Source organism: Gloeophyllum trabeum, assembly GCF_000344685.1.
Source record: "Gloeophyllum trabeum ATCC 11539 unplaced genomic scaffold GLOTRscaffold_00003, whole genome shotgun sequence".
In the NCBI taxonomy this organism is placed as follows: domain Eukaryota; kingdom Fungi; phylum Basidiomycota; class Agaricomycetes; order Gloeophyllales; family Gloeophyllaceae; genus Gloeophyllum; species Gloeophyllum trabeum.
This window is the reverse complement of record NW_006920412.1, coordinates 2,211,514-2,229,457: the sequence shown is the minus strand read 5'-3', so window position 1 is coordinate 2,229,457 and position 17,944 is coordinate 2,211,514. Positions and strand designations below refer to the sequence as shown.

Sequence of the window (17,944 nt, the reverse complement as noted above, 5' to 3'; positions counted from 1 at the left end):
AAGTGAAGCAAAGAAGAGGCCGGCGCCAACCCCGGCGCTCGCTGGTTCGACGGAGCCGACGCGGCATCAAGCGAACATAGTCCACAACGGTCGCAATGCCCCTTCATCCCCGTTTGGTCCCAGCAGCCTTCTACTAAGTCTCTTCTTGCGCTGGCAGGCTCGACGAATATCTCTTCTGCTGGTCTGCTAACAAGGCCCTAGTCCTACACGCTTGCTTATTTCCTACGCGTCTTGCGAATCTGGCGCCCGCAACAGGGGACGCGCACCCGGCTTGAATTCAGCCATGGCTTTCCAAATCTCGGACTACCTGGTTACTGACGACCTCACTATTCTACTCTGCCTGATCGCAGCATCTCTCTTCCTGCTGTCGAACCTATACAAGCCTCAGCCGCTCGTGCATCCAATTTTACTCGGCAGACAGAGTGATGTCGCGAGAGTCAGGAACCCAGGTCAGAGCGCTGTATACAGGAACTATGGTACCGGTATGATGGGTCGGGTACGTCATCACCAGAAGTTCACTGGTGTGAGATGCTGACCGTCGACCTGTAGCTACCGGTGAAGCCGGCGAAGGAAATCAATGTACTTACGGACTTGGTCAAGTCAGACTTTGACGCGCCTCGGACTCTATGGTCGACGAAGGTAGGTCAAACTCTCACAGACTAGCTTGGGATACCGCTAGAAACCCTTGTCCGGACTATCACTGACAACCTTGCATGCCTCACAGATCACCAATCCCGAACTCAGGGAGCGGTACATTAACTTCGGCACCGGCCTCATTCGTCTCGCAAATCTCACTCCGAAGGAGTCCAAAGTCCTTTTGCTTCTTGACGACTCCATCGGTATGTCTTGTGTATCTTCAACCAAGCGCATTCATGACCCTTCCTTTCTACAGAATTTCTCATCGCCGACCTCGCCCTGGCGTCGCACTCCATCCCGTCCTTCACCCTCACGTCCCTCGATCTCCTCTCCCCCGTCCTGGAGAGTCACCCTCCCAGCGCCATCATCACCCACGCATCTTTCCTTCCTCAACTCCTTGAGTTGATCTATGACTCAGCCGAAACGAACCACCACACTATTATCGTCGTCGGCGAGGACGGACTGGCTGGAACTAAGATGCTTGCAGGTGTTAGAGTACTCAAGTTTGCTGACGTGGAGAAGACCGGTCAGCAAACGCAGAAAATCATCAGCGCGACTCCTGGTGAGTTGCACTGCTTTGGCACTACTCATTTATAGTTCACTGAACGCTGCTAGACCCGAACGACGTGTTCACCATCTCCTTCTACTCTGCCCGCCCGGGGCAGATCCGCGGTGCTCAACTCACCCACCAAAATCTCACCGCGGGCGTCGCTGCTGTGCGGACGCTCCTTCCTCTGTCTTCTGCCATCTCACCCCTGGATACAATTGTGTCTGCCCACTCGATGAACACCGCGTACGGGCGAGCTATTGCGTACACCGCTATATACGAGGGCACCAGCTTCGCCACTCTCGAGAGTGCTAAGATATTCACGGGATCTGAGGGTTCGTATCTCGCCGGATGAGTGCTGCAGAGACTAATACTCCAATGGTAGCCAATGTACAGGATATCAGCGACTTGAACAAGATTTCATTCCTGCCGATTCCCTTCCCCACGATCGCCTTCCTGAAACCCTCACATCTGCATTCTTTGACCACGAATATCCTCTCGCAGGCCAAGAGCTCCTCACCATTTTTGTTCCAGCTTGCATGGAGACATAAGGTATCTGGCTTAGGTGAGGGGTGGCTGACGAAGGACAGTCTGTGGGATAGGATTATCTTTGAGAAGGCGAGGCAGGACGTGATGGGTGTAGGTGCTGGGACTCTGAGGGGAATCGTCGTCAGCGGTGGTGAGTGATGTCGAGACCTGATCCTTCCTCTTCCTGCTAAAGGCTCCGTCATTGCAGGTCCCCTGGATGCCGAAGCGCTCCCTCCTTCTAGGATTGCCTTGTCCATTCCTATTGTAAACGCGCACACGCACCCGATAGTCCCGGGCCCGGTACTGGCCTCTCACCCGCTCGATCTGCAGTCCTTCCCGACGGCGGAGGAAAAAAAAGAATCCGGTCCTTTCGCGACGCTGTATCACACCGGCCCGCCCAGCATCAACCTCGAAGCGAAGCTGAACGGGGTGAACGACGAGGTCATCGAAGGCGGCGGGGACCCCGAGGGGTCGCTGTTCGTGCGAGGCCCGTCTGTGGGCAAGGAGATCGTGCTCGGCGACGACTCTTGGGAGCAGGTTAATGGCGACGAGGACGGGTGGGTTGATATAGGTGCCAGGGCTCGCGTGGCGAGCAACGGCACATTCAAAGTCGTTGTTGTTTGAACTTGATCACCCAGTTATTACTGGTGATATAGAGGGAAAATGTGTATTGCTCATCTATGCTTATGTCTTACGGACTGGTATTCTCTGTCTTGTGCTTTGTTGCTGTCCAGAATATACATCCTACACCCTAATCACCGAAATTATGGCTTACACACAAGTACACAACTGTGACATCGTCACAATGACGCGCGTTAGTCGCAGAGGACGCGTCGAGCGCGTACGCGGAACCTTAAATCACAGTGGCTGTGCTGAATTATAAGGTTTGAATCAACAAGGCTACTGCACGTGACCAGCGCGTTTCGGGATAAGAAGGGCGGTTGTTGCGAACCTGTGGTTGACCCAACTTTCGCCCCTGCCCCTGCAACCTCTAAGCCCTCTGCGCCCTAACCCTAGCCCCTCCCCTACCTGCATCAACATGTCTGACTCTGCTAGTTCTGTCTCTGTCGAACGCGAGCTCGCTTCCGAGACTCCCGCCGTTGAGCCAGAGGCCGAGCAGCCTACCAAGGCTACTACTAAGAAAGGCGCCAAGGCGGCTGACAAAAAGCCAAAGAGCACCAAGAAGGCTGCACCTAAGGCTACTGCTAAGCCTGAGGCCGCCCACCCTACGTGGAAGGAGATCATCAAGGTATGTGGCTTGACCACGAGTAATGTGGCATGTATTCATCTGCGTCCAACCATAGGAATGCATCGCCGAGAATCGCCAGGACGCACGCACTGGTGTCTCGCGCTCGACTATCAAGAAGGTTGGTTGACGTTTGTCGTAGTCTTTCGCGATATCTAACGTGGCCATAGTTTGCGGAGGAGAAGTACAAGCTCGATATGAACGCCGCTGCGAACATCGCCCAGCTCAAGCGTGCGATCTCGTCTGGCGCTGAGAAGGGCGAGTTCGTGTTGCCCAAGGGCCCCTCGGGCAAGGTTAAACTGCCCCCCAAGAACAAGCCTGCTGCGGAGGATGCCACTAAGGAGGTGCGTCGAGTCGAGCTTGTGTAGTACTCTCCGTGAACTAACGCGGCATGCTCAGAATGCTAAGCCTGCTGCTACCAAGAAGGCTGCGGCTGACGCTCCCAAGAAGAAGGCGTCCTCGGAGACGCTGAAGAGGAAAGCCACCTCGGAGACCAAGAAGCCTGCGCCTGCAAAGACGATCAAGAAGCCTGCAGCCGAGAAGGCACCCGCCAAGAAGGTGGCGGCGCCGAAAGCTGCTACCACCAAGAAGGCAGCAACAACGAAGAAGCCTGCCGCTGCTACTAAGAAAGCTACGGCTGCGAAGGCGGCACCGCCGAAGAAGACGTCGAGCAAAAAGACGGAGGTCAAGAAGGTAGGCAGCGTTTCTATTGCCGGCGATGGGTGATGACTAAAGGCTTGCAGGCGGCAGCGAAGAAAGCAGCGACGAAGCCCGCATCCAAGAAGCCTGCGACAGTCAAGTCTACGTCCAAGGCATCAACAAAGCCAGCTTCGAAGAAGGTAAATGTCCCTCATCTCCGCTTCCAGTGCCGTAGCTGACCATGCTACGCACAGGTGGCGACTGCTTGATCGCATGTCCTCTTTCCTCCGTCTGGGTCTTTCTGGTTAGATATCTTCTGTGACAGTATATTCTTATTGTGCCTATCTTCCTGTGATCTTAATGTTGTAAGAGTATATATCATCAGTCAGCGCTTCATCTCGAACGTTTCTTACTGCAGGAATGTGAGATCCAATTTCATTGATAACAGAGTGAAAAGTCTGTCGACGCAACGCAATGCCACGATGACGTGTCAGTGACAGACAAGACGACGTTAGTCCTAGGGAGACAGTCTGGCCATGTCAGTCGTCATCGTCCCCGTTGCCCTCCAGCATCGCCTTCTCCTTCGCCTTCTTTTTTGCCTTCTTTCGACGTCTACGCTCTCGCTCATGTTGCTTGGCTTTCCCCAAATCGATCTTCGACAATCCAGGATTATAGTATTCGTCCAGCTTCACACCGGGAGTATGAGCAAGACCTCAGGCTGGGCAGGACAACGGAGCGTACCTTCTCGAGCAATCTCTTACGAGCTATCTTCCGATTTTGCTCTAGGGAACGGGTTTCTTGACAAGATAGACGAATACCGCTAGGTTTATGATATAACTGAACATTATTACGGGTTTTATTGATAGATTGGCCACCGGGCCCGCTGCCTACAAGCAGTCGTCAGTCTGGGGTATCATAAGAACAGTTCGGAAGCAGCTTACCGCGAACAAAAGATTCCTCTAAATCTGCTTCTTTAAGCTCGGGAACTACGCGCTGTCGATGGGCCTTCTTGAGTTGGGAGTAATATAAAGTTTGAGACGGGCCTGAACTTCCACTGTCGGCCGAGGTAGACGAACTGGCAAAACATCAGTTCCTAACCCGGACTTGGATTAACGGCAGGCGACTGCGAGTTTGCAGGAGTCACTGACCTCGCCTCGCTGCATTTCCGTGCTTTCCTATCGGAGAAAACGTGGTCTGGCGGTTCAGGCTTGCCCAGCATAGTCTCGTTGTCCCCGAGCTCGGAGTACTCGGTCAGACGTACACCTGGAGGAGACATTAGCTTTGCGTCAATAATCGAATATCTTCCCTTCACTCACGCCAGACTTCGCTATCGGTTTCTGCATTATGTTCAACTTTTCGAGCCTGGACGAAGTTTCGCCGGAGGACCTCAGCGACCTCACTCGCAAGCTTGATCTTCTCCTCATAGGCTTTTGGATCCGTCTGCGCGCGTCCTTGCACGTATTCCGTCCTCATTTTGTGTCTGAATGCTTAAAAGTCCATGTTAGACTCCGACAACGTGTCGAAGCGCGTCTGGTGAGTGTACCTTGCAGGATGGGTTCATCACCTATCCGGTTGGCGTCAATGCAAGCGCCTCAGCAACAAAACCACAACTTTGCTCACCGGCAAATGTGACTGCAGAGGCCCTCCATAATAATCTATATGCCGAGCGGGCAGCAGCCTGCAGCGAGGGCGTGATAGACATGATCGAGCTGGACACCGACAGCAGCCCGAGTACCAGACGGGCGCGACGGGAATGTGCTGGCCAATGGCAGCCCAAATGAAAGCATACAGATCGCTGACATAAGGAGAACATGAACACGTGCTTCGGACGCGTTCTGTCCGATCGACCGAAACGCGTCGGTGGCGCGAGATTCTGCTCTTGACCCCATCCGGTTCAACCCAAATGCACAGAAACTGGAACACTTTTATATTGGATGTTTTGTATAACTGATCTGTAAGCTCTAATTTGATTTTATGGGCTTGCAGTAGCGGGGGGGGGGATTCTGGAATGCCTGGTAGAAGTCGAGTTTTAAGACACTTACTGCATTGAAGATACCGAAGCGAATATTTTTTCCCCTCTTCGCCATGGTATCCACAGGTACCCTCCTTACCACATTTCATTTCTTTAGACGACTGCTACTCTATGTAACGCCCGCGAAGGGGAAAATGCATATCTCCCCCGTTTACCTCACGTGACACGCGTTGGTTGACTGAACGCGCCTCGGAGTTTTAATCTCCAGTGTCTTCCCAACCACCATCTCCCCTCGCCAACATCCGTCAGTCTCAAGATCCGACTGCTCACATCCGCCCCCAGTCTATCTCTGGCCCCCCGCCTTTTCAACTAAATCGTATTCACCATGTCTGCAGCGTCGAAGAACACCAAGACTGCTAAGAAGCCCGCCGCTGCGAAGAAGACCGCTAAGGCCGCCCCCGCTCACCCCCCTTGGATCGATATGATCAAAGTAGGTTGTTCTTGACTCTCTCAATGCACTGCCAGTTGTTTTGGCTCCCCCATCTCGATGGTTTTGGCGTCGTCGACGTCGTTATCGAGGTGTGTCCAAAAGGGGTAGGGTCCAGGGCACGGGGACGCCGCGCGGGGTACATGGGTGTATGGCGCCCCGCTGCTTCCTCGCTGCAAACCCCGTTCTCAGTAGCATGCTATCCTCCTGTTCGAATGTACACTTGCTGACCGCTTACAAAAATATTCTCAGGAATGTATCGCCGCGCATCCGGAGGATGCTCGGGCGGGCGTCTCTCGGCCGCAGATCAAGAGGTAAGCTGAAAGATACATTCGGGGGCGTCGATAGACATCATATCGCCCATCATAGCTTTGTCGAGGAGCAGTACAAGCTAGAAATTGGCAACGCTCAGAACACTCAGCTTAGTAAGGCAATTGCCACTGGCGTGGATAAGGGGGACTTCGTCTTGCCTAAAGGTTAATACTTCGTTCAATGTGCATCGGTACTTCAACGATTGACGTTAACTATTCCTTAGGGCCCTCTGGAAGGGTTAAGCTTGCTCCTAAGACTAAGACCGACACCTCAGCTACCAAGGAGGTAAGTCAAAGCTCTCCAAGTGACGTCACGTGGCTTATATACCATGTCGCTTAGAACAAGCCTGCGAAGCCTGCCGCAAAGTCAGCTGCCAAATCGAGCGCTAAACCCGCTGCCAAGTCCACCGCAAAGGCTGCTCCTGCGAAGAAGCCGGCTCCCAAAGCTGCCACTGCGAAGACAACCACTGCGAAGACGACTACTGCGAAGAAGCCCGCCACAACGACTAAGAGCACTACCACCACCAAGTCCGCGGCTACTAAGAGTGCCGCTGCGAAGTCTGCCACCACAAAGAGGACAGCGGCCAAGTCTGCACCGGCGAAGTCCGCACCTGCTACCAAAGCTAAGGCTGCTCCTGCTCCTAAGAAGGCTGAGCCCAAGAAGAAATTGGCTGGCAGGAAGCCACCGGTTGAGAAGAAGACTACTGCACCATCCAGGCGGGGAGCTGCCAAGAAGGTGGGTTCGAGCGGGAAATTATCAATGACCATGCTCGCTGACCATGCAACCCCAGGCGACTACGGGTACCACTGTAACTAAGTCTAAGGCACCGGCCAAGAGGAAGACGGCCAACTCTTCGGGCGGCACCGCTCGCCAGAGGGTTTGTTCTGTCCTCATGTCATGATCCTTCGGGGTTAACTGAATGTATTCTCTATACGTCTAGGCTGCTAAGCGGGCATGAGGGCCTGTGACTGTTCACTGTACTGCCTATGCCCGACCAGCTCCTCTGCGCATGACCTATGCCAACCTATTCACCCATGCTGCTCATCTGGTGTACCCCTCCTATGCCCATCTTTCACATCTCCAATGTACAACGTAGTATCCTTATCTTCTATGTCGCTGTCTCGCATTCGACGGAGAGGGGACGGGTGGACGACAGATAGACTCTTTCTATTCCTTTCTTCTCTTCCCTCTAAACTTATTCCTTCTTGACCCATAATCTATTGCTGCGAGGATAGCATACATAATGTGGTATTACTGCATGTAGCTCTCAGCGGTAATTTATACCTTATAGTGCACAACTTGATGCAATATGGACACAGATGAGGAAGCGGTGCCTTGCAAGGGGATGCTAATCTCGGTTGACAGCATGGAAATGCGTGCAAGCACTTCTGGGAGAGGGGGGGGAGGGGGGTCTTCCATGAAGACAAGGAGATGAACATGAAATATCGAAACACCCTCGTGTCCCATGCAATAGCTGCGGCGAACACTCGCTAGTACTCGGGTCATTACCAGGCTCGTTTGGTTTCGACACCAGATACGCAGGGCTGCTCGCTCCCGGGAGCAGGCGACCATCAAACATGTACAGCGGGGCGTAATCTCGGACTTACCCCGGATTGCCCCAGTCCGCATCCCCCTCGTTGCTAGAGGCACGGGAGGACCCTGGAGTAGCAACCAACCCGTACGGCGGACCTTGGATATCTCATGTCAATGTTTGGAGGGCCCTCAGTGTTATGTGTCAAAAGCCATCCGGAGGGCTACTATCATCGAAAAAATCAGAAAATGTCTCTTACCGGCGCATTCGGTGGGAATCGGCTCGAATTGGAGCAGATGTCCATGATCATCTTGTCGTGCGTGCTGTTAGATCGCTCAAACTGCGGAGGCTGACATGTATTGTCCGCCACCTGCCGTAAACCTCATCGTGACAGCAGATCACTTGGATGAACAGGATGGAGACAGAACTTCACTGCGTAGTGGGAACTTTCCCCTGACTCTGGTCTGAATGCCCCGTCATTCGATGTGCTCCACTCTGACAAACCGTCAGACGAGCTCTGGGTAGTGTATAAGGACTCCTGCGCATGGGTGTGGCGAATACAGTCCCGCCCTTGCATTCCAGAGGGTATTTCCATCGAGACCTACATCGCACTGAAACATGATATCTTGCACGGAGACGGACGCACCTCCATTCGACTGCCCCCGCTTCCCCAGGTGTACAGCTAACTAGGGGCATTTTCCTCCAACCACCGCCTCACATCTTTCTTTGTAAGCATGCCGATGACCTGCCTTCGATCCTCCAGACTGCGCTCGCGGTATAGCCGCATGATATACCCGCAGACAGCCCATACGTCCTCCCACTCAGCATCAAACAGATCCCACCAACAATTCGGCGGAGTCGATGGGAGCGGGATACCCAGATGACGCGTAGCGAGGAGGATCGCTGCGCTGACTATTGTCTGAACGGGGTATGATGCGTACACGGGGGTTTGGAGGCTTGCAAAATCAGATGAATGAGAAAATGCACCATGAAAAAGATCTGACACTACGTACGCATCGTTCAGATAACCCCATGCTCTGGAGACCGCGTCTTCCCGGCCGGTGAGGTCTAGCAGACGCATGTAATTCACGAGCGTGCCGTACGGTAGAACGACGTGGACATCAAAACCAAGCCGCTTGAGTAGCTGCATCTCGGCCACAACCAGCGCGTCCTTCAGGTCATAGAATGTGTTGCCGAAGTACGACATGGGCGTGTACTTGAATTCCTTTCCCTCTGGCTTTAGGGAGTGCGCTGCGCGCTGAAGGAGGAGGTCATACACGTTGATGAGGTCGCGCATGCGCAGGGGACATTCTTCGAGTTTGGATGCGAGGTAGAGCGCACCCATGCCGACGTCCTAATGCCTTCGTTTAAGTTGCAGCAGAGCAAGGTAGGATAGACACGGACACCTATGCCAAACTGTTTCATAGACGTTACGAACCAGAATCGTTGAAACAGAATCTGAGCCGTAGCAACCGCAACTTGTTTCCTGTACTCGAATATGGTCAAGCCAGTCCCTAAAGGCAGAGTCCGTGCAACACGTACTGCTTGAGCAAGATTCCTGCCTGGTGTATTAACTTGCACCCATATGCGCGGAGGTCCTCCTCGAGCTCAGCGGGTATACCATCCTGCCTTGACGGAGAATTTTGAATCTGCTCAAGGGATGCCAATGGGTACAATCTTCGCGACATGCGGGCGCCTATAAGGAAAGAGAGCGAGGTGTGGCCCTCGGCGTAGCGAAGCGTGGCAGCCACACCGCGTCTTGAGATTGAAACATCCCTTTTCTTTACTGCCACCTACGCCAACCACAGGCTGCAATTTGGGCTTCTTATACAGAAGCCACTTCTGAGAAATATCCCTAGCACCGTCACCCTAGTTGACATTTCTAGTCCTCTTCCCTCAGGTTTGCAGGAAGTAATGGCCAGCTTGCCACCGAAACCTTCCTTCGGCTCAGAATACGCCTCATCATCCAGGTCCCGCTATCCCGACGATCTCGACCGCCGACCAGCCTATCGTAGTCCCACACCCACACCCACACCCATACCCACAACACCAACCCGCAGGCCAGCTGGCGGCGACCGCTACCCCGCGCGCTACGACCGTCCTCCTGCACGCTCTCCTCCTCCACGAGCACGTCCCCTTGCAGCCGACTCCTACGTTGCGCCGGCATATGACAGCAGAAGGGAGGATGACAGGTATCGAGAAGCATACAGACGAGACTGGGATGGATGGGACAGAGGCAGGGAACGGAACAGGTACGTAGGGAGAGATTACGAAAGACAATGGGCGGAACGGGACCGGTGGGAGCGGGAAAGAGAGAGAGGGAGATACAGGCAAGACGATAGGCGGCGGGACTGGGACCGCGACCGCGTATGGGAGCCCGCGCAGGCCTACGAGCGGCGCGGTTATGACCGCGAACCTCGCAGAGAGGATGATCGGGCGTATCCCAGGGAGCCCGACCGCAGATGGGAGAGGAGGCCTTCCGCGTCGCCTCCACGTCGAGTAGGTGCGTACTTCGAATACCTAATGTGCTAGGCCCGCTTTTTCCCGTCTGCTTACCGAGGTACTTGCGCTAGACTCACACAGCCGCCATTATGCCCCCCGCTCCCCAAACCGCCGCACCCTGTCGCCAGCCAGGTCCCATCACTCTCGTCCCACCCGTTCACCATCCCCCCACCGCTCCCGCCGTGTAGCTTCCCCTCCCTCCCCAGGCCAAATCAAACTGGGCAGCCATTCCATCACAGTCGAGCCAAAGTCCCCGCGTGCTCCCTTGAGAACTCGTCAAACTCGCGAACGGGACCGTGACTATGACTCGGAATCGGAGCGAAGGGCTCGCAAGCGCGCGAGGAGTTATTTGCGAAGCCCAAGTAGGAGTCGAAGTCCAAGCCGGAGTAGGGTGCGTAATCGGGGGAGCAGGAGCAGGAGCAGGAGCTCGAGTCGGGGTAGGCGCAACAGCAGGTCGAGGTCTCGCTCGCCACGCAAGCGCCGTGCTGCCGAATCCAACACGAAACATCGACTGCCAGAGCCTGTCGTGGAAATCGACACCGTCAAGTATGGAGAGATGACGGTCGTGCCCGTCGATCATCCACTACCGGAATCGGAGCAGAAGGGAGATCAAAACCAGATGCAAGTGGAACCAACATCAATACCGCCCGCCCCCAGCCCCCCTCCTGTAAAGGTGGAAGCTGCAGAGATATCCGTACTCTCGCCGGTGCCACAGCAGGCAGACAAGGGCAAAGAAAAAGAAAAGGCGGTAGATATCAAAGAAGAAACCGATACCAAAGTTCATGACCTTCCGCCTACGACGCCAAAGGCCCCACGCGCATCGACGTCAACGAGTCCCCTCCTGACTCGCCCGCCTCCCCGCGGGCCACGGAATAGCAATGTCTACTCAAAGGCACCACCGACGCCTAGTATTAACTCCCCTAGTGCTGCTTCGCCGAACCCCGCTGCAAACACGGCGGCATCGTCACCTAAGGTGGGCGCTCCGCCGAGCCTACCTGTCAAGCCAGAGTGGTCTGGGAGATCGCTGTCGAGCCAGCAGGTTCAGATACAGAAACACGAGGGAGCGCACAGCCAGAGCCCGCGGACTGTTCCCGGCCCCGCTGAGAAGAGTGTATCTCTGGTGAAGCAACCAGACAGACCTAAAGAAGGCTATCCACACGATATGGTGGGGAAGTTCAAGATGGCGGCGACTCAGGTGTGTGTGTGATCTCCTGCGCCCCCGCGCATATGCTTTTCTTTGGCCATGCCAAAACTGACGGCGGCTATGATTGTAGTTTATGCAATACGAGAAGCGTTACACGCACCTGGTCAAAGAGTACGCGGAGCTGAACAGGACGTCGCGACGCGCACTACATGAATTAGAGATCTCGAGCTTCGACTTGAAGCTTGCTGAGGAGCGAAGGAAGGTGGCAGATGCCCAGCTGGAGAAGGCTAAGGTTGGTGCGCTAGGGATAGATTATGTGAAATCAAGTTAGAGCGGCTGTCGCTGTCTTCTTGGCATCAGATAAGTTCTGCTTATCCCCGAGGTGGCAAATGACCGAAGAACTTCATGCTTCCATGACTATCCCTGTGGATTGCGTTGCAATAATGACAGAGTACAAGCATGTCCAATGAGTCCATTATGTTTTGGGCATAGGTTTACACTCCATATGTGTTTGTGTAGGGTCAAGTGGTAATGCGCAGTAGAAACCATTGGCCTGCGCAAGCTCAGAGGTGACAATAGTAGACAAAGTCACTGTTGCGACGCACCTGCATAGCCTGAAACAGTTTCGTTGCGTACATTTGCACCTACCGAAAGATGTTGGTTGCGTTCATCAGCTCAGTTCCTTCAAAAACCAACGCACTGTGATACACTCTTTCCCCTTCGTCCGACTCTCTCTACATAGCTTTGACTGGGGTGCGTCGCGTTCACTGTCAAAGGTATATATGGTATTGGGTTCTTTCTAAATTGACGGTCACGCTCAGTGTGGTAAAATTGAGCCAGTGTTACACGCACAGCTACGAAGTCCTTCACGACCTCATCGGCCTTCTTCTCGACTTTTTCTTGCCGTTTCTCTGAGCTAGTTTCTGACGAGCCAAAGCCGAACATGTCTCTGCGATTTTCTGGACTCGACAAGACGCGACAGAGCAGCTTATTTGCAAGGGACATCCGAGCGCTTGTTCGAGCCGGGCGATGACGACATGCCACCGGGGAAGACCATTACGTAAATAAACTGGGGTAAACGATCGCGACTCCGCAGGCCACAGCCGCACCTGGCATTCTTGGCTCAAGGCAAAAGCACCGCGCGGCCAAGGCTCTCTTGACCACGTACACTCATCTTCCAACCCGACGACAACCATGGATTTCTTCTGTAAGTTTCAGTGTCGCATATTTCTTATCGCAACCATGCTCACTCTAGTCTGTAGTCTGTTTACCGATCATGTGTACGCCAATTCGAGTACTAAAGAATCGTTTTGAGTACTGAGAGGACCTGCGCAGTTGGTTGCCCAACCAAGATCAAGCCGGAGGGCGACCAGACCCCTCGCATCTGTCCCAGGTGTCATAATGGTACGATGTTGTAATGTGTCTTCTTCCAAATGATGCTAAAGCGCGCGTTCACAGCATCTGTATTCGCGGCCAAGTCTCGCATGTGGTTTGAGCTCTGCTTCGTACCACTGATTCCTATGAGTTCGAAGCATATCTGGATGTGCAGCATATGCCAGTGGAACGTTCCGAAACAACCCAGGTAGGCATCATTCGCTCATCTTCATTTGATGGGCGTGCTCACATTTGATGCTCTTATAGTTGGGAGCCGGCTGCGATCGGTGGAGGGCAATACCATCACAGCGGCCCAGCCCCTCCTCAAGGCTGGGCAGGACCCCCAGGTGGGAATTTCGCCCCTGGCTACAATCCTGGATATGCGCAGGGTCAACCGGGGTATCCTGGCCACCCAGGAAAGGTCAATTGACGCATTTCCGCTGACTTGTCAGAGAAATATACTGTATCACTAGTAACTGCTCCATCTGTACACCATTATGCAAACCCTTGTACCTACCTGGAATAAACTCGGACTTCTGGATTTGCAGTATTATGCGACATGTACTTGCGCCGGATGCCCAAGCAGCGCCCTATTCTCTGGAAAAGCAGTCTCCCGATGCTCCCTCCAATGAATCCGATGGCCCAAGTAATGGTGAGTAGCACGATGGGTGTGAATTTATACCGCCTGCGATAATGAACGGCGGAGCGAATTTGGATAGGCGGCGCAGAGTCTTGACCTCGCTGCTCCTTGAAGCGGGCCATCGCAGAATCAGCATTCGTCGCTTGTAGGAGGCCCACGACAGCGGGTTGCGAAGTTGTCGGGACTTGATGTTTGACATAAACGTTCTGAGGTAGTCCTGTCAGTCCAGGGTTGACGCGAGGATATGCAAGAGAATGGAAATACCCGGAGGAAGACGTCACCAAGGATCCAATCCGCCGAATTCACCTGGAGTAAACCATTGGTCAGGGCTATCCGTGACATGCCTGGCTCCGGCAGCACCTACCTGGTCGTTGGCTTGGATGCCACCCAGACACCACCCATCCCCTGACCTACTCCCGGACCAACTGATATCTTGCGGATCCACAACGTATTCGTGGCCCTCCTTACCCAGGAGGAATCCAATCCGTGCCGCTCTTTCGCAGCGCACTTCCCATTGGCTCCAGACGTTCTTCCTAGTAGTACCGTTCCCGAAGGATCCCCAGAAATTCTCCACGTCAAGCGTGGGACCTAGGATGAGAGTGGTACCGGTGTCCAGTACGGCCAGTGGGCTGGACGCTTCGGGTACCCGCGAGGGCGATAGTTGGAGCGGTTGTGAGTCGATAGTAAGCGAGAGCAAGGGTACCTTCCAGTAATCGTAGACGCCATCCGACCGAGCGACCACTGGCATTTCATCGAATTGGATATCACCACTTAAGTTATGCCCAATAGACTGAAGCACCTCTTCGTCTAGTTGACCTATGGTAAACGATGAATCATCTGGTTCAGTCCTATCGTCGTCTCGTCCCAATTTAAAGGCGAAGTATTTCTTAGAGTCATCATAAAATGCAGAGAATAAGTTCTGCACGAGAGATATACCCGAGGTCGTGGATATTGACGCAGCTGCTGGGAAGGAAAGTCCCAAAATACCACTGTAGCCGGTAGCGGATAAGGAGAGGTCTGTAGCCTGATCCGCCACGGCTGCTGTTCGTCAGCGTTGGGATGAGGACTGTGTGCGATGTAGAGACATACCGAACACTTGCGAGCATATTTGATAGTTACCAAGGGTGATGGTCTCATAACCGACCGTCCCAGACACCGAGCCCATCAAATAACCAAGCTTGAAAGGCGTATCGGTGAGGGAGAGCGTCGGTGTCGTCTGGTACGTGGCGATACCCAGGCAATCAGCTGCCGTACAGTCGCTGGAGATGACCCACTGCTTGGAATCAATGCGACATCATCGAGTTTGTGGCAGGGGCAGCTTACGAGATCCGACGAGCCTGTGTCTAGGAGCACGGGAAAGTCATGCCCACCGATGCTGCGAATTAGGTCTTGCGTGAACTTATTAAATGACTGCGAGTACTGGAGACGTACTTGATCTTTGCAATATATGCGCTGGAATAAGGTCAGCGTATGCGTTCCTATGTTCAACTATCACCTCACTATTCTTGACTGTCTTGTATGGAAACATCGCTGCTGAGAGCGGTCCCGATGAGACCGAGGGGATTCCTAGCTTTGCGTACGCGGACGAGTGGTAACTTGAAACCGCCCTCAGAGACAACCAAGGGGAGTACAATTGATAAGAAGAATATGAAGGAGTGGAATGGGCCCATGGTGCCCGGGATGGATGCCGTGATACGCCAACTATGACAAGTGCATTCAAGATTGAAACCGTAACCACTTTTTGTGCAAGTATGGCTGACAGTTGTGGTGGGACTTCCCAATGCTCTTTGAACTAGGCAGGATTCCAATAGGGTTCTACAATTCAGTCTTGGCGCCTTTACAGATGTATTGCTGAGCATGCGTAGGACATGGAGATCTTACATTCATGTTCGCCGACTCTGGCTTGATATGAGCCCCTGGTTCCAAGGCATGCCGTGACTACATGGCATATCTCAGAGACAGGGAAACACACTATGCCACGAGCCTGACAAAACAGGGCAGCCGTCAAAGTTCAGCGCCGTAGACGAAATAGCAGAAACAACGCCGTCGAACTTATAGGCAGTGGCCGTGCTGGGGTATGTCTGGAGTGGTAGCGGCCTCGTGCCACCCGGCCGGTGCAACGGACAGAGCCGCGCGTCACATCACCGCCTCCGTCTTGCTTGTCTTCTTCCATACAGCTCGTGCTTCAGCGCAGACAGACCCCTTTTGTTCTCATCCCTCCCGACTTCCGCCATGCACACCTCCGAATACGACTATCTCTTCAAGCTCCTCTTGATTGGCGACTCCGGTGTCGGCAAAGTACGCTTTTGTTGCTGCCGTGTTGATGTTGAACGTGGTAGCTGACCTGGCGCCTTCTTGAATCACCACACCTCGCGTGTTTTTGCAATTCCAGTCATGTCTGCTGCTGCGTTTTGCCGACGACACGTACACTGAGAGCTACATCAGTACTATTGGTGTCGACTTCAAGATCCGGACTATTGAGCTTGAGGGCAAGACCGTGAAACTCCAAATCGTGAGTTGCATATGTTCTTCATTCTCATTCATTCCATGTCGCGCACATATGCACATGCTTCTTGGGGGTGCGAGCTGGAAGGATTGAGGAGTGTCCAAGCTTATGCTGTGCGGTGCCAGCCTCCGGCCATCCCGGGGTTTGGCACTGTAGTCCGCGATGAGAGTTATGCGTAGGATGACTGAACAACGTATTGACACTTTCTCTGAACCATGGTGCAGTGGGACACGGCTGGTAAGTATTCCTGTTCTCTTCAAATTCTAATCCCAGAACCAACGCTCCTCAGGTCAGGAGCGTTTCCGCACGATCACCTCGTCATACTACCGTGGCGCGCACGGCATCATCGTTGTATATGATGTTACGGATAACGGTGAGGCCAACCTAGTTGGCATGGGAAAGTGTAACTCATCAAATTCGTCGTATCAGACACGTTCACGAATGTTAAGCAATGGTTGCAAGAAATCGACCGCTACGCGTCAGAGGGCGTAAACAAGCTGCTGGTTGGCAATAAGTCAGATTTGACAAGCAAGAAGGTTGTGGAGTACAGCGTTGCTAAGGTATGTTCTTCATTTGGACCCGCAGTAGAATGTAATTTCGACTCATCCATACGCAGGAATTCGCCGACCAATTGTCCATTCCATTCCTTGAGACATCGGCTAAGAACGCAACGAATGTCGAACAGGCGTTCTTGACTATGGCTAAGCAGATTAAGGACCGGTACGTTCCACTGTCATCCATGCGCGCCTCTCTTACAACTGACATGCTTCCCATCCTTACAGCATGGGCTCTACTTCCGCCCCGGCAACCGGCAAGTCATCCACCATCACACCCGGCCAGAGTGTCCAGCAACAGACCTCCGGAGGCTGTTGCTAAATTCCCGTCTATCTGCCCTGTCTACTAGCATATGAGTAATGCCTCTTTCATCCGGCCCGTAGACGCAGGCATACTTCTCGGTATATTAGGGTACGACGTCTGATTGCCTCCGCCGCACGCGTCCTGTCTCCACCTACTTACAGCTCTTGCTACTTGTTGGACTCCTCTCGCTCTCTATCCTTTTCAATGCATCTTTTCTGTCTTTTTCTCATGATAGACTTTTCGGAAGGGAAGGTTGAGCGGGATGTGGATCCTTCTGTCGGGTTCTAGTCCCGCCGGTGCTGACTATGTGAACGCTTCGACCACGAACTTTGCCAACGGATCCTGGCGAGCGGTTATAGTGCTATCTGTGTGATATGCTATGAGAAGGAGTTCCTGTCAAACGAAAGGCCACCTGGGAGCTGGTGCACCCGGCGTTGGACTGCAACAATGTCAGCCCGTCATATCTCATACCTGGCCTGTTCAATTTTGTAAGGATCACTCATGGCGCAACCGTTGTATAGCCGGCGCTGATGCAGGCTCCTAAACCATCCGTCCTTAGCGTTCTCGCTCCTCCTTTACTAGGGCACACGTGCAGTGTTATATAATACAAATCTATTTTTAATTTATTACCGGATACAGAACGAACAAGAGGAGGAGAACACTATAGGACGGCTGGCACAAATGTCGTCGCCGAGATCCCCGAGGCTGACTAAGCGGACGGTGGCTGAAGCCTTTCACCAGCGGTCGGCGGGCCTTCACGCAACCATTTACAACTTATTACCTTGGGATTTGCCGCTCGGTGTACTTTATAGTAATGTAAAAATGTCCTAACTGAATGGTATACTCATGCAATGGTTATCAGTAGTACCGAAGGCTGAATATCCGGCTGAAGAGGCATAATGGCTATAGACAAGCCCCTCTGAGTGTCAGAAGTATACCAAAGGTATTTACATTGGTCTTGAACTATTCTAGCACCCGTTTATATGTGTTCTGCGTGAGCTCAACGAGGTAGGTGTCGAGAC

At 53.4% G+C, this 17,944-nt stretch overlaps 9 protein-coding genes across 9 annotated transcripts; 6 read left to right on the top strand and 3 right to left on the bottom strand.

Moving 5' to 3' along the window:
* The first annotated feature begins 60 nt into the window (after nt 1-60).
* Nucleotides 61-2,490, top strand: GLOTRDRAFT_137130 (uncharacterized protein). Its single transcript, XM_007865402.1, has 7 exons — nt 61-496; nt 550-639; nt 725-839; nt 893-1,198; nt 1,252-1,518; nt 1,569-1,862; nt 1,920-2,490. The coding sequence occupies exons 1-7, from the start codon at nt 284-286 to the stop codon at nt 2,333-2,335; spliced, it is 1,701 nt and encodes a 566-aa protein (XP_007863593.1). The 5' UTR covers nt 61-283; the 3' UTR covers nt 2,336-2,490.
* A 185-nt stretch (nt 2,491-2,675) lies between these two features.
* On the top strand, nt 2,676-4,011 carry GLOTRDRAFT_110182 (uncharacterized protein). The gene is made up of 6 exons (XM_007865401.1): nt 2,676-2,960; nt 3,016-3,078; nt 3,128-3,301; nt 3,357-3,650; nt 3,701-3,796; nt 3,851-4,011. The coding sequence occupies exons 1-6, from the start codon at nt 2,751-2,753 to the stop codon at nt 3,863-3,865; spliced, it is 852 nt and encodes a 283-aa protein (XP_007863592.1). The 5' UTR covers nt 2,676-2,750; the 3' UTR covers nt 3,866-4,011.
* A 124-nt stretch (nt 4,012-4,135) lies between these two features.
* On the bottom strand, nt 4,136-5,298 carry GLOTRDRAFT_126896 (uncharacterized protein; the record flags this gene model as incomplete). The annotated part of the gene is made up of 7 exons (XM_007865400.1): nt 4,136-4,282; nt 4,338-4,483; nt 4,538-4,671; nt 4,745-4,859; nt 4,913-5,083; nt 5,140-5,160; nt 5,217-5,298. The coding sequence occupies 7 exons, from the start codon at nt 5,296-5,298 to the stop codon at nt 4,136-4,138; spliced, it is 816 nt and encodes a 271-aa protein (XP_007863591.1).
* A 539-nt stretch (nt 5,299-5,837) lies between these two features.
* Nucleotides 5,838-7,725, top strand: GLOTRDRAFT_137127 (uncharacterized protein). The gene is made up of 8 exons (XM_007865399.1): nt 5,838-6,058; nt 6,094-6,246; nt 6,308-6,369; nt 6,425-6,531; nt 6,591-6,652; nt 6,707-7,102; nt 7,158-7,244; nt 7,308-7,725. The coding sequence occupies exons 1-8, from the start codon at nt 5,954-5,956 to the stop codon at nt 7,323-7,325; spliced, it is 990 nt and encodes a 329-aa protein (XP_007863590.1). The 5' UTR covers nt 5,838-5,953; the 3' UTR covers nt 7,326-7,725.
* A 768-nt stretch (nt 7,726-8,493) lies between these two features.
* On the bottom strand, nt 8,494-9,586 carry GLOTRDRAFT_57358 (cyclin-like protein; the record flags this gene model as incomplete). The annotated part of the gene is made up of 4 exons (XM_007864870.1): nt 8,494-8,854; nt 8,912-9,252; nt 9,303-9,384; nt 9,441-9,586. The coding sequence occupies 4 exons, from the start codon at nt 9,584-9,586 to the stop codon at nt 8,581-8,583; spliced, it is 843 nt and encodes a 280-aa protein (XP_007863061.1). The 3' UTR covers nt 8,494-8,580.
* Nucleotides 9,587-11,530: 1,944 nt separating this feature from the next.
* On the top strand, nt 11,531-12,547 carry GLOTRDRAFT_98973 (uncharacterized protein). The gene is made up of 5 exons (XM_007865398.1): nt 11,531-11,595; nt 11,675-12,097; nt 12,150-12,188; nt 12,245-12,343; nt 12,397-12,547. The coding sequence occupies exons 1-2, from the start codon at nt 11,581-11,583 to the stop codon at nt 11,873-11,875; spliced, it is 216 nt and encodes a 71-aa protein (XP_007863589.1). The 5' UTR covers nt 11,531-11,580; the 3' UTR covers nt 11,876-12,097; nt 12,150-12,188; nt 12,245-12,343; nt 12,397-12,547.
* Nucleotides 12,548-12,694: 147 nt separating this feature from the next.
* Nucleotides 12,695-13,468, top strand: GLOTRDRAFT_110180 (uncharacterized protein). Its single transcript, XM_007865397.1, has 5 exons — nt 12,695-12,751; nt 12,807-12,824; nt 12,880-12,948; nt 13,003-13,126; nt 13,186-13,468. The coding sequence occupies exons 1-5, from the start codon at nt 12,739-12,741 to the stop codon at nt 13,346-13,348; spliced, it is 387 nt and encodes a 128-aa protein (XP_007863588.1). The 5' UTR covers nt 12,695-12,738; the 3' UTR covers nt 13,349-13,468.
* GLOTRDRAFT_37409 (acid protease) lies at nt 13,432-14,935 on the bottom strand (the record flags this gene model as incomplete). The annotated part of the gene is given in 5 exon segments (XM_007864781.1): nt 13,432-13,775; nt 13,795-13,864; nt 13,923-14,596; nt 14,648-14,831; nt 14,882-14,935. Coding segments are annotated over 5 exon segments (1,326 nt in total), but the record flags the coding sequence as incomplete, so codon positions are not given.
* Nucleotides 14,936-15,710: 775 nt separating this feature from the next.
* On the top strand, nt 15,711-17,298 carry GLOTRDRAFT_137124 (ras-domain-containing protein). The gene is made up of 7 exons (XM_007865396.1): nt 15,711-15,856; nt 15,951-16,070; nt 16,289-16,301; nt 16,354-16,437; nt 16,494-16,624; nt 16,681-16,784; nt 16,847-17,298. Exons 1-7 carry the CDS (start codon nt 15,791-15,793, stop codon nt 16,938-16,940), a joined length of 612 nt encoding a protein of 203 aa, XP_007863587.1. The 5' UTR covers nt 15,711-15,790; the 3' UTR covers nt 16,941-17,298.
* The last annotated feature ends 646 nt before the right edge of the window (nt 17,299-17,944 follow it).